General features: G+C 40.4%; 1 protein-coding gene across 2 annotated transcripts in view; it reads left to right on the top strand.

Annotated features, from left to right (window-relative positions):
• The window catches only part of CIAO2A (cytosolic iron-sulfur assembly component 2A), a 74,735-nt gene that overhangs the window by 47,364 nt on the left and 12,946 nt on the right, over window positions 1-14,425 (top strand). Inside the window, exons 3-4 of one of the 2 annotated variants that reach the window (XM_004466659.5) lie at window positions 581-630; window positions 9,060-9,105. The exons of the other annotated variant lie outside the window; for it this stretch is intronic. Of the exons in view, the coding sequence (XP_004466716.1) occupies window positions 581-630; window positions 9,060-9,105 (96 nt within the window). The remainder of the gene's footprint in view (window positions 1-580; window positions 631-9,059; window positions 9,106-14,425) is intronic. 2 annotated transcript variants of the gene reach the window in all.

Raw genomic sequence — 14,425 nt, 5'->3', positions numbered from 1 at the left:
GTGCAAGGAATGCACCCTGCAAGGAGAGCCACACTGCGAAAAAAATTGCAGCATGTCCAGGAGTGGCACCACACACACAGAGAGCTGACGCAGCAAGATGATGCAACAAAAGAGAGGCACAGATTCCTGGGGCCGCTGACAAAAATGCAAGTGGACACAGAAGAACACACAGCAAATGGATACAGAGAGCAGACAATGCGGGGGCGTATTATGAGGTTGGTAAAACTGTCTCACTGGATTATCATGAGGAATAAGTAAGACTACATGTTAAAGTACCTAGCATGGTCCTAGGCTCAGAGGAGACCATCAGTAAATATTCATTCTTGTCTCTTCCTTTGGAGTCAATAGCAATGTCACCAGCCTAGGACATATCCTTTATGTCGACAAGGAAACCTCCTCACTCTCCTTCTATACCCGACGGTGAAAGATGGAACATAAACCTATACCACTGGATTGAGCCAAAGCTGTTTTTAGCTATGTTACTGTATGGGGATACCTAGATATATCTGTATGATTTTTAAGAACCAACCAGAAGAAATAACGGGCTCTTTTTTTGGTTTTGTTTTTTCTCCCTCCACAGGTTTGTGCTTAAGAGTAAAACTTCAGCGGTGTTTACCATTTAAACATAAGGTAAGGAAGATGGTTTAGGGTTTTTTTAGTTTTTTTGTTTCCCCTTTGTTAGAGAAGTTATATTGATTTATAGAACAATCGTATAAAATACAGGATTTCCATACCATTCAACCACCAACACCTTGAGTTTGTGTGGAACATTTTTCACAATTGATAGCACATTTTTATAATTGTAATGGTAATTAAAGTCCATGGTTTAATTTAGGGTTTACTCTTTGTGTAGTGTAGTTCCATGGATGTTTAAAAAATTTTTTATTCTGTTATCACATATAAAATATAGCATTTCCCCTTTTAATCATATTCACATATATATTTCAGTCTTGTTAATGCGTTCACAATGTTGTACTACTATCACTACTAGCCATTACCAAAATAGTTCCATCATTCCAAATAGAAATCCTGTATAATTTAAACTTTAACTTCCCATTTACTATCCCTACCTTGTCCCCTGGTATCCTGTATTCTAGATTTTGACTGTATGAGTTTGCTTATTGTAATTGTTTCAAACCAGTGAGATCATACAGTATTTGTCCTTTTGTGTCTGGCTTATTTCACTCAACATTATGTCCTCAAAGTTTATTCAAGTCATCTCATGTATCAGGATTTCATTTATTTTACAGCTGAATAATATCATGTTGTATGTATACACCACATTTTATTTAACCATTCATCAGTTGATGAACACTTGGATTGCTTCCATCTTTCAGCAATTTGCATAATGCCACTATGAACATCAGTATACAAATATCTGTTCGAATCCCTGCTTTCAATTGTTTTGGGTATATACATGGTAGTGGCATTGCTAAGTCATATGGTAGTTCTATACTTAGCTTTCTGAGGAACCGCCAAACTATCTTCCACAGCATCTGCACCATTTTATGTTGCCACTAGCACTGAATGAGTGTTCCTATTTTTTCTCATCCTCCCCAACACTTATTTTCTGTTTTTTATTTTTTATTTATTTATTTATTTTTAAAGATTTATTTATTTATTTAATTTCCCCCCCTCCCCTGGTTGTCTGTTCTTGGTGTCTATTTGCTGCATCTTGTTTCTTTGTCCGCTTCTGTTGTCGTCAGCGGCACGGAAAGTGTGGGCGGCGCCATTCCTGGGCAGGCTGCTCTTTCTTTTCACGCTGGGCAGCTCTCCTTACGGGCGCACTCCTTGCGCGTGGGGCTCCCCCACGCGGGGGACACCCTTGCGTGGCACGGCACTCCTTGCGCGCATCAGCGCTGCACATGGCCAGCTCCACACGGGTCAAGGAGGCCCAGGGTTTGAACCGCGGACTTCCCATATGGTCGACGGACGCCCTAAGCACTGGGCCAAAGTCCGTTTCCCATTTTCTGTTTTTTAAATAGCAGTCATTCTTATGGGTGTGAAATGGCATCTCATTGTGGTTTTGATTTGCCATTCCCTGGTGGCTAATCATGTTGAACATTTTTTCATGTACTTTCTGGCCATTTGTATATCTTTGGAGAGATATCTGTTCAAGTCTTCTGCCCATTTTTTAATTGAGTTTTTGTCTTGTTAAGTTGAAGGATTTCTTTATAAATACTAGATATTAATCCTTTATCCAATACTTGGTTTCCAAATATTTCTTCCCATAGTGTAGGTTGTCTTTTTGTTTTCATAATAATGTTCCTTGAGGAACAAAAGTTTTAAATCTTGTTGAGATCCAAATTATCTATTTTTTGTTTTGTTGCTTATGCTTTGAGTGTAAAAACCAAAGAAACCATTGCTTAACACAAGACCTGAAGATACTTCCCTGTTTTTTTCCTAAGGGTTTGATAGTTGTATCTCTTATTTATTTATTTATTTTTTTTAAAGATTTATTTATTTATTTAATTTCCCCCCCTCCCCTGGTTGTCTGTTCTTGGTGTCTATTTGCTGCGTCTTGTTTCTTTGTCCGCTTCTGTTGTGGTCAGCGGCACGGGAAGTGTGGGCGGCGCCATTCCTGGGCAGGCTGCTCTTTCTTTTCACGCTGGGCGGCTTTCCTCATGGGCGCACTCCTTGCGCGTGGGGCTCCCCCACGCGGGGGACACCCTTGCGTGGCACGGCACTCCTTGCGCGCATCAGCACTGCGCATGGCCAGCTCCACACGGGTCAAGGAGGCCCGGGGTTTGAACCGCGGACCTCCCATATGGTAGACGGACGCCCTAACCACTGGGCCAAAGTCCGTTTCCCTGTATCTCTTATTTTTAAGTCTTTCATCCTTTATGAGTTATTTTTTAAATTTGGTATAAGGTAGGGGTCCTCCAACTTATTTTTTTTGCAAATGGAGATCCAGTTTTCCCAGCACCATTTATTGAAGAGACTTTTCTTTCCCAGTTGAGTGCTTTTTGCCACCTCTCAAATATCAGTTGGCTGTAAATGTGAGGGTTGATGTCTGAGCTCTTAATTTGATTCCATTGGTCTATATGTGTGTCCTTGTGCTGCTACCATCCTGTTTTTTAAGATTCATTTATTTATCCCCACTCCCCTGCTCTGTTGTCTGCTCTCTGTGTCCATTCGCTTTGTGTTCTTCTTGTATTGTCATCAGGTGGCAATGGGGATCTGTGTCTCTTTTTGTTGCATCAGCTCTCTGTGTGGTATCACTCCTGGGCGGGCTGCGGTTTCATGTGGGGTGGCTGTCCTTGCGCAGGTGCTACTCCTTGTGCATGGGCACCCTTAATGTGGGGACATCCCTGCATGGGCTAGCACTCCTTGTACACAGCAGCACTGCACGTGGGCCAGCTCACCAGAAGAGCCAGGAAGCCCTGGGTATCGAACCCTTGGACCTCCTATATGGTAGGCAGACGCTCTATCTGTTGAGCCACATCTGCTTCTGACCATCCTGTTTTGATTACTTAGGCTTTGTAATAATTTTTAGTTTGGTAAGTATGAATCTTCCAACTTTATTCTTCTTTTTCATGATGGCTTTAGCTATTAGTGCCCCCTACCCTTCCATGTAAATCTGATGATTGGTTTTTCCATTTCCACAAAGAAGGCTGTTGGAATTTGATTGGGATTATATTGAATATATAAATTGCTTTGGATAGGATTGATATCTTAATGATATATAGTCTCTGAATACATGAACGCAGAATGTTCATCCGTTTATTTAGGTCATCTTTGATTTGTTCTAGCAGTGTTTGTTGTTTTTTGTGAACAGGTCCTTTATATCCTTGGTTCGATTTACTCCTAGATACTTGATTATTTTAGTTACTACTATGAATGGAATTTTTTTTCTTGATATCTTTTTCTGGTTGTTCATTGCTTGTGTATAGAAACACTACTGATTTCTGGGTGTTGATCTTATACCCCACCACTTTGCTGAATTTATTTATTAGCTCTAGGAGCTTTGTTGTGGATTTTTCATATTTTGTGTGTATAGGATTATGTCATCTATAAATAGGGAAAGTTTTACTTTTTTTGTTCCAATATGGATGCCTTTTATTTACTTTTCTTTCATAATTGTTCTGGCAAGACTTCCAGTACAATGTTGAATAACTGTGATGACAGTGGGCATCCTTGTCTTGTTCCTGACTTAGAGGAAAAGCTTTCAGTCTTTCACTATTAAGAAGAATGTTAGCTGTGGGCTTTTCATAAATGCCCTTTATCATGCTGAGGAAGTTTTCTTCTATTCCTAGTGTTTTAAGTGTTTTTTTTTAATCAAGAAAGGATGCTGTATTTTGTCCAATGCTTTTTCTGCATCAATTGAGATGGTCGTTTTTTTTCCTTCATTTTGTTAATGTGGTATATAATATTGATTTTCTTATGATGAGCCAACCTTGCATACCAGTGATAAATTCCACTTGATCATGGTGTATAATTCTTTTAATATGCTATTGGATTCAGTTTGCTAGTATTTTGTTAAGAATTTTTATGTCTATATTATTAATAATAAGAGATATTGGCTTATAGTTTTCTTGTGGTACCTTTTTTTTCTTCCCCTCCCCCGCCCTGCTGTTTTTGCTGTCTGTGTCCATTCACTGTGTGATCTTCTGTATGTATTTCTTTTTTTTCTTTTTTTTTTGTCTTCTCTTGTCTTTCTCCTCTAGGATTCACCGGGATTCAAATTTGCTCTTGAAACCTGGAAATTTTTCATTTCAGCTGCTCTGTTCTTCAACTCCAGTATTCAGTTTGATTCCTGTATAAAATTTCTTTCTCTTTACTGAGATTCTCATATTGCTTATTCATTGTTTTCCTGATATCCTTTAGTTCTTTTTCTTTATTTTCCTTCATTTGCCTGAGCATTTTTAAGATCACTTTTTAAAAGTCTTTGATATGTCTGCTTTTTGGTCTCCTTTGTTGGTGTTTTCTGGATTTTTATCCTCTTCCTTTTAATGGGTAATCATTTCCTGTTTCTTTGTCTTGTACTCTTTTGCTGCTAATATTTTAGAATGTTAATTCTGGGATTTATTTCCTGATATGTCTGTTTCTTATGTCTGTTTCTTGATTTTGTAAATAGCTGGTGATAAGACATTGATTTTCTTAAGCTTCAGCCCTCTAGATAGGAAGGTCTACCCAAGGCAAAAGCAGTGTGCTGTGTCCTTCCTCTCTTTTCAAGGCCTGTGTCTTGTCTTGGTGTTACTGGATTTTAAATAGGTTCTTAACTATGCTGCAGAAATGAATTTCAAGAGCGCATTGGGTGAGTTAAGCCAGTCATTTATTCAGATCAGGAGGGATGAGAAATGGGAGAAAATAACAGATCATGGGGCCCAGGTAGAGAGGAAGGGGCTGAAAAGTAAAGAGGGCTGATTTACAGACTACAATTCCCCATTATAGGTTCTAGATCCCCAGGTTTACTTGCATAGCCATCCAAGCTGGGGAGAAGGCAGCCAGAGTCCAGGTCCAGAGGCAAGAGGGTACACAAGAGAGAGCTTAGGCCTTGTGCCTGCCTTTTTGAAGTGTTGATTATCTCACCTCTTTTTACTAACAGCAGGGGAGGAGGTCCAGCTGTTTACCATTTTGATTGCTTATTTCTCCCATCAATCTCCCAGGAGGGCCCAATGATAAAGTCCTTGGGGAATATCTGGGGCTTCTTCTGGCTTCCAGAGGAAGTCTTCTTCTGGGTGGCAGAATCTTGGGGACGGTCTTCCAGCAGGCATCTTGGGCATTATTGATGTCCACGTGGACTTCTTGCCAGGGTCCAGATCCATCTGTTGATTCCCTATCTTACTCGCCTCCTCACTGGGCTGCTGCTCCTTAGTTGTTTTGGAGTTCCCCTGTTACAGGAGTTTGAATACATCCCCCTTTCCCCTTCACCCCCCCCCCCCACTTCCTAGGAAACAGACCTCCCTCTCCAGGGTGTTTAAAGCAGGCAAGCCTTTGCTCCAGGCTGTCTGCATCTATAATTTCTCTCATTGTCTCAAGCTGTTTTCACCTAGGGAACAAATTGGAGGGAAGGGGCATGCCAGAGGGGAGTTTCCAAAATCAGTCTTTTCCATCCCAAACAGTACCATGGACCCACTAAGGGGGTGTGGACCAGCTCCAAAGTGCCCTTTGGAGGGTATTAGGAAGGGCACCAGGAACTTCTTCCATGGCTTCCCAAAATGAGCTTTCTTGCCCTGCCCAGCAAATACTGCCTTTAAACTTGTCCCCCGCAGCCCTGAGGATGCCTACAGTCTTTAAGTCTCCCCAGTTGACTTTGTCTGGGATGGATTGAAACAATCATATCCTGTTTCTTTGTTTTTCTTGCAATATATTGTTGCACACTATACATTTTAATATTTTAAAGTGTTAACTTTGGTATTTAGTACCTGGGCTTTCTGTTCCTAATGTTTGTATCTACCTAGTGATATGCCAGTGATTTTCTTTAATGTCAGGAGCTAGTCAAAACCAACAATCCATTGCAAAAAGCACCTTCTACTGTTTTTGTAAATTGGCTCTGCATTAGCTGGTGGTCTTCAGAGTTTAGCCCTCCTATCAAGAAGATCAACCTCAGGCAAATGCAGCGAGCAAGGTCTTTCTTATCTGAGCTCCATGTGAAATCATGGATGGAACCTGCTTCTTTTCTTGAGCTTGTGCTTGAGAATGACCTCAGAAATTCCCCAGTTACAATTATAGGCATTGTAGTAAAAGCCCCTTATACTCCCTTTGAAAAACACTTTCACCCCCTCCTGGGTGCTCTCTCCTGTGATGTAATGCAAGTGGTTCTCAATCCCAGGTCTCTTTGACTTCATTGTTTCTCACACTGTCCCAGCTGTTTACAAGCCATTTCTTTGCCCTCAGGACAAACTCTTGGCCTAGTCCCTCTGACTTCCATGGTGTAGACTGGCACTGTAATGCAGGCCCCCAGGATGCACACAGGGGCCACTCTGCTCCCTCTGGAACAGGGGCAGGAACCCACAATGTGAGCACAAGCTGGCTCTACCTCACATTGTGGAGGGAATGGGCAGCAAGGGTGCCATGAGCTTCTTCTATGGCTTTTGAAGCTGTTTTCTTGATTGCCCAGTTAATGTAGCCCTTTAACCATTTTCTATAGTTTTGAAGTTTCCTGTCTTTAAATCTCCTCCATTGCCTTTCCTCAAGGGCAATTGGAACAATGGCTCCCCTCAAAGCCGGCTCCCAGAAATCTGAAGTAGCTGCTGAAAAGCAGTGATCAGCAGTCTTTATTTTTCTTTCTTTTTCTCTTTTTCTCTCTAGATCTATTTTCTGAACCATTTGCTTACAGTCATCATGTCCCTTTATTCCTATATACTTTCACATGTATTTCCTAAAAGCAAGGTCTTTCATAACCACAGTACAGTTATCAAAACCAGGAAACTTCATATTAATACAATACTGTTATCTAGTCCATAGTGCATATTCAGTTTTCTCTTACTATCCAAACATATCCTTTATAGTGATTCTCCCCCTTCCCAGGATCTTATGCTGCATTTGTTGTCATATCTCTTTAGTCTCCTTTAATCAGGAATTGTTCCTTGGCCTTTTTCTTTCAGGATTTTGATATTTTTAAAGGGTGTAGGCATATATTTGGTAGATTTTCCTTCAGATTGAGTTTTCTGATACTTCCAGGTTATGTTTCAGTTATACATTTTTGGCATCTTTTCAGTGTATCACATCAAGAGGCTTGTAATGTCAGTTTGTCCCAGTATTGGTGATACTAATCTTTTGATTAATGTGGTATCCACCAAGACTTTTCATTGAAATTTGCCATTGTTTCCTATATAATTAATAAACAAAGTATGGAGAGAAACTTTGAGGTTATATAAATATCTGGTACTTACCACACTTTTACCCATTAGTTTTAGCATCAATTAATGAATCAGTTATTATTATGTTGGTTGTAAAATGATACTTCCCTAATTTTATTATTCCTTTTACATTTCTTAGTAGGCATTCCACTGGGAAGAAGAGCTTTCCTTTCTTTCCCATTTATTTTATTGTTTATTATCAGTATAGAGACATGAATATTCTTATTTCATTCAGTAAGTTTTATACAAATTTGTTATTCATTTTTATGCTCACATTGTTCCAAGCTTGGGCCATTAGCCGCCCTTTCAAGCTATCTCTTAGGCATTTTTGACATGTCTCCATAATTTTTGAATGGGTTGAAGCAGAAAGGATTTTAGGTATTGATTTAGGAAGAAGAGGTAAAGTGGAGGAGGAAGGGAACCCATCTGTGAAACAACGTGTGTGAGATCTCAGTTGTATAAAATTATATTTGTGTGTATATAAAAATTAATGGCATGGGGAATGGGGGTCCCTTACAGGCCTTTCTCGGGGGACTAAAATCCTATGCATTTTAGTCCTTGTTCTAGAGAAGAATGTGAGGGATTTGTTCCTGAGTCTTTGGTGTTAGAAGCAAGATTTGGTTCACATTCCTAGACTTTTGGGTCTATTGTACATTCCACCTCACTCTGCCATTTTAGAATGCTTTCATGATTTGTTTTTTTTTGTTGTTGTTGTTTTAAAATAATTTGAAACTTACCAGACTGTGGCAAAAACAATACAAACCCTCCCCACACACAGAGAACTCCAACATACTCCCACCCAGACCCTCCACCCACTTTTAGCATTTTGCCACATTTGCTGTAGCAAAGTCCTCTTTACAGTAGCATTTATCTGGAATTCTTTTCTAGCTAAATTTAATAATGCAACGTGCAGGAAAGGTGGATACACACACGCACCATGGAAAATGAAAGCACAAATCACTTGTAACTCACCACCCCCAGGTAGCCTGGTTATCCTGTGGGAACCTCATCTTCCAGTCTTTAAAAAAAGAAAAACTTCTCCCCCTGAAGGGGCCAAAAAAAAATTCTAAATGCTGTTAAGAGATGACTGCACAGGGACGTTCCTTGGCTGGGGAGGTACAGGCAGGCTTTTGGAGAGAAGTGGGGTTCAGATTGGACCTCAGAGAGTGTGGAATGGGTTACATTTAATTTTCACAAAGCGGAAGCCAGAGCCGGCTCTCTTCATGATTTGCTTTTGATGTTTTTTTTTCCTAGTTGGAAATCTACATTTCTGAAGGAACCCACTCAACAGAAGAGGACAGTAAGTGAAGCCTTAAGACATTAAAAATTCAACCTCAGATAGTACTTGATGCTGGATATGGGGTCTTTGTGCCAGCCGACTATCTCCTGGGTCACTTCAGAAAAGTACAAAACCAGTTACTAGCTCTTCTTTCACAAGTGGAGATACCTAGGCATTTCAAGGAATTAATCCACTCAGGCTATCCTTTTGAAACTTCTCTTAATTATTTATGGGATCTGGTAACAGTAACAGTAATAAGTCTTAGGATTCTGGGTTTTCATTTAGTAAGTATTTAGTGAGTGCCTTCTCTGTGTAGGCACAGCTTAGCCTTTGAGATACATCTTGGTTCTTGTGGAACCTATTGTAGCAGGAAGAAACTGAATGAATTGAATTGTTTAGATAGGGATATATGTGTTTCTAAAGGAGATATTTTAGCAGCTTCCCAGAAAAGTCAGTTCATGTTAAGAAAATGAATATGTCTCTTCTATCAAGAGTCTGTTGTTTTTTTTTAAAGATATATTTTTATTTATTCAATTCCCCTCCCCTCCCCCGGTTGTCTGTTTTCTGTGTCTTTTTGCTGCATCTTGTTTCTTTGTCCGCTTCTTTTGTCGTCAGCGGCACGGGAAGTGTGGGCGGCGCCATTCCTCGACAGGCTGCTCCCTCCTTCGCGCTGGGCGGCTCTCCTTATGGGTGCACTCCTTGCGCGTGGGGCTCCCCTACGCAGGGGACACCCTTGTGTGGCAAGGCACTCCTTGCGCGCTTCAGCGCTGCGCATGGGCCAGCTCCACACGGGTCAAGGAGGCCCGGGGTTTGAACCGCGGACCTCCCATGTGGTAGACGGACGCCCTAACCACTGGGCCAAAGTCCGTTTCCCTATCAAGAGTCTGTTAGCAAATTATGGACAACAGATAATGGGTCAATCAGTATCTTTTATATTACAATCCATGCAAACTGATAAAAAAGAAAGAGAGAGACCTAGTAGATTAATAGGATGAGGGATGAACAGAAAATTCACTCAAGAATAATAAATAAATGTGGAAAAATGTTCTAGCTCACTTTTAACCAAGGAAATGTAAATTACAACAGTAATATAGAACTATTTTTCACTTTCTGTTTTAGATGTGCTCATGTATTTGTTTTTATTAATAATGGATATTACTTGCAAAAATGATATACTTGTATATTACTGTTGATATTAATCCATAAATAATTTCAGGAAATAATTCAATCATATGAATCAAACCATAAAAATACTCATTCCAAGGCATCCCCATGAGCCTGTTTCCCCTCAGAGATGGCTAAATAAAAGGGCAGATTCAACTCTCTTGGAAGCTAGGAGGACAATCAAGCCTTGATAACAACTTTATAAATGCTAAAGTGAGGGGGAACAAGACTTGCCCCAGGCAAGACTCAGGCGCAGAAAGATATGAGAAAAAAACAAATTGTTAACTACAGGCTGCTCTAAATGTTCAGTATAAAATGGACCAAGCATTGAAAAAGAGCATAAATACATAGCTAATCTACACTAAAACTCTAGGCAAGAGGGAGAAACTGACCTCCAGAGTTCGCACACCAAAATAATCAAATGCCCACACATGAACAGAAAATCACAAGTCATACAAAGAAAGAGGAAGAGATGCTTCACTTAAGGGACTGTGCTAAAACAACAGAGGATAGCACAGGCATTGGGACCCCTAATCAAAGATGTTTAGGAAAGCAGATGTGGCTCAAGTGATAGGGCCTCTGCCTACTATATGGGAGGACCCAGGTTTGATCCCTGGAGCCTCCTGGTGAAAAAGAAGAGAAAGCATGCCAGTGCGGAGAGCCAGTGCCCACTTGGTGAGCCAAGTGCCTTCTTGGTGAGCCGAGTGCCCATGCAGCAAGCCGAGTGCCTGCATGGGTTTCCATGTGGCAAGCAGAGTGCCTATGCAGCAAGCTTGAGTGCCCATGTGGCAAGCCAAGTGCCCATGTGGTTAGCTGAGTGCCTGCATGGTGAGCCAGTGCCTGCGCAAGTGAGTCATGCAGCAAGATAATGATGCAACAATAGAGAGAGACGAAGGGGAGAGTTGAGGTGAAGTGCAACCGAGACCAGGAACTGAGGTGAAGTAATTGAAAGGGAACCTCTCTCCACATCAGAGGTCCCCAGGATCCAATTCTGGTGAATCCTAGAGGAGAAAGACAAGAAGAAAAGACAAAAAGAGAACTAGGTACAGAAGATCACACAGTGAATGGAAACAGACAGTAAAAACAGCAGGGTGGGGACAGGGGAGGGTGAGGGGAAGAAAAAAAAAAGACATTCAGTCAAATCTCCTAAATCAGTTCAGTGATCTATAGGAAAATATGGATATTGAACTAAAGGATAAAAAGAAGATGAGTAAACCAAAAGAAGAAATAGGAAGTTCAAAGTTAAACAGAACTTATGGGGATGAAAAACAAAAAATGAAGATTAAAAATACACTGGACACACACACACACACACACACACACACACTCAAAATACACTGGACATGTTCCATAGCAGATTTGAACAGGAAGAAAAAAGATTCAGTGAGCTAGAAGACGGGACAATTGAAATCAGTCTGAAGAACAGATAAGAGAAAAAAATGAAAAAGGTGAGCAGAACCAAAGAAACCTGTGGGACAAGATGAAGCATACCAGCATAGGCATTACAGGAGTTCCAGAGGGAGAGAAAATGGAAAAAGAGGCAGAAAGAATACATGAGGAAATAATGGCATAAAACTTCCCAAATTTGACGGAAGGCATGAATATATATGTCCAAGAAGTGCAACAGATTTATCTGAAACAGAATAAACCCTAATTACCAACTCCAAGACATATACTAATCAAAAATGTTAAATGCCAAAGATAAAGGGAGAATTCTAAAAGGAGCAAGAAAAAGGAATTTATCACACTGAAGGGATCTTCAATAAGACTAAGTACCAACTTCTTATTAGGAAGTCTGGAGGCAAGAAGGTAGTAGTATGACATATTTGAGGTATTGGAAGAGAAAAACTGCCTGGTAAGAATTCTATATCCAGCAAAAATGTTCTTCAAATATGAGGGAGAGTTTGGAACATGCACAGATAAAAACTGAGTTTGTCACTAATAGAGGTGCCCTATGAAAAATTGCTAAAGGATATTCTTCAGGTTGAATGGAAAGAACAGGAGATAATATCTTGGAGTAGTACAAAGAATTGAGGATTTCCAGTAAAGATACCTACATGGGTAAATATAAAACCCAACAGTGTGATATATCCTTGGTATGTAACTGTAGCAGTTTGATATAGTTAGGAATTCCAAAAATAGATACTGGATTGTTTGTAAACAGGTCTGTACCTGGGTGTGATTAAATTATGATTAGGACTATGATTGGGCCACATCAGTAGGGTGTCGATAAAAGTCATGGAAAAGGACAGAGTTGGAGGTTTTTGATGTTGGAATTTGATGCTGAAGTCTTAAGCTGGAGCCCCAGAAAGTAAGCACACAGAGGAAAGAGAAGCAAGCCCCAGGAAGACAGGAACCCTGAGCCCAGGAAGTAACTTAGGCTTTATGGTCTGGTAATTATAAGCTCCTACCTCAAATAAATACCCTTTGTAAAAGCCAAGAGATTTCTGGTACTTTGCATCAGCACCTCTTTGTCTAACTAATATAGAATTTGGTACTGAGGAGTGGGGAAGTGCTTTTGCTATTACCAAAATGCTGGAATAGTTTTATAAATGAATAATGGGTATTTTTTTAGAGAAATTGTGAAATGCTTGATGGAAAAGGCCTAGATCGCTTTGAAGAGACTGTTGATAACAATATGGATGCTAAGAGACTTTTTATGATGCCTTAGAAGTAAATGATGAACCTATCATTGGTAATTCGAGGAAAGGCAATCAGTGTTTTGAAGTTGCAAAGAAACTTAGCAAGATTAACCCCTGGTGCTGTATGGAAGGCAGAATTTGAAAATGGTGAGCATGGGCATTTAGCTGAAGAAATTTTCCAAAGTAAGCCCGGAGAAAGTGGCTTAGCTCTGCTTGCAGCATATAGCAAAATGCTAGATGAGAAAGATAAGCTGAGGACAGACCTTTTGGGCACAAAGAAAACAGAAACTGATTCTGGAAATTCCAAGCCTCTGGAAATTAAGCTCCCAAATGATAGTGCCCCATTGGAGGACTTAACTAAACTTGGAATTTGTAAATCAAGATTGAAGATGCAGTTATCTAGGAAAGACTTGTGGAAAGTCTTACTGTCTGATGGCTTGGACCCCTGCTTCTTGCATGCTGAACCAACAAGGTTTTTGAGAGAGCTGTATGAATAAAACCACTGTCCGCTTGGACTAAAATGGACATGAAAAGGAGAGATTGAAGGAGAAAAAGCTTTAACAGGAAAACCATGAAAGTTGAGATCCAGAGTTAAGACATCGCTTTGGGCCAAGAGAGGAACCCTACCCATGTGTACAGAGAGGGTGAGTTTGCACCAACAGTTGAAGATGGTGGATGTTCCCACCCAAGGTACAGAGGGAGTAGAGCACATTTCTCAAGGATTACAGTGGTTAAGGTCAGCACCCCATAGGTCTGAGAGGGGTGTGCCTGTCCCCTGTGGATTAGGAAAGGCCATGTGGTCAACTCGTTGCTCTCAGAGGGTTGAGCCTGTATGCCAGAGGTTAGGGGGAATGTTGTCTTCACGTCACTGTAATAGGGGGGTTAAGACTCTAACCCAAAGATTGGGTAAGGAGTGGCAATCACCCCAGCACTCTTTGAGGGTGATATCTGGAGCTTGGTTGACACCCAGATGCTTGATGAGGGTGGAACCAAGAAAATGACCATTGGGCAAACGTGGAAAGGGTGGGTTCCCATAAGACCCCAAGGAGAAGAAACCATCTTCTTAAGAATGACTCTCAGACTTTGAAATCGAATGGAGGATGCCCTGCAGGTTTACTGAAGTGTAGAGGACCCGGTGACTCATGTTTCCTTCCCAGTTTCTCCTATTGTAATGAAAATGTTTATCCTTTTTCTGTCCATTTGTGTATTGGAAGTAGATAAATTGTTTTGTGATTTCATAGGTCTGCATCCAGGTGGGACTTTGCTTTAAGACAAACTGTATTTCTTTAAATTTATTGTGATATGATTTAGTACTTACATTGTTACTGATTTAAGGTTTTCTTGAATGTTGTAATGTCTTTTTGGAATTCAGAAGGTAGAGTGTAGCAGTTTGATATAGTTATGAATTCTAAAAATAGATACTGGATTATGTTTGTAAACTGGTCTGTACCTTGGCACATTTAAATTATGATTAGGGCTTTGATTGGGTCACATCAGTAGGGTTTTTTTTTTTTTTAATTTTAATTATCTTTTTC

This window comes from Dasypus novemcinctus, chromosome 3 (genome assembly GCF_030445035.2).
Source record: "Dasypus novemcinctus isolate mDasNov1 chromosome 3, mDasNov1.1.hap2, whole genome shotgun sequence".
Lineage (NCBI taxonomy): Eukaryota > Metazoa > Chordata > Mammalia > Cingulata > Dasypodidae > Dasypus > Dasypus novemcinctus.
Note: the sequence above shows the minus strand (reverse complement) of the source record. Positions and strands in the feature narration are given on the sequence as shown.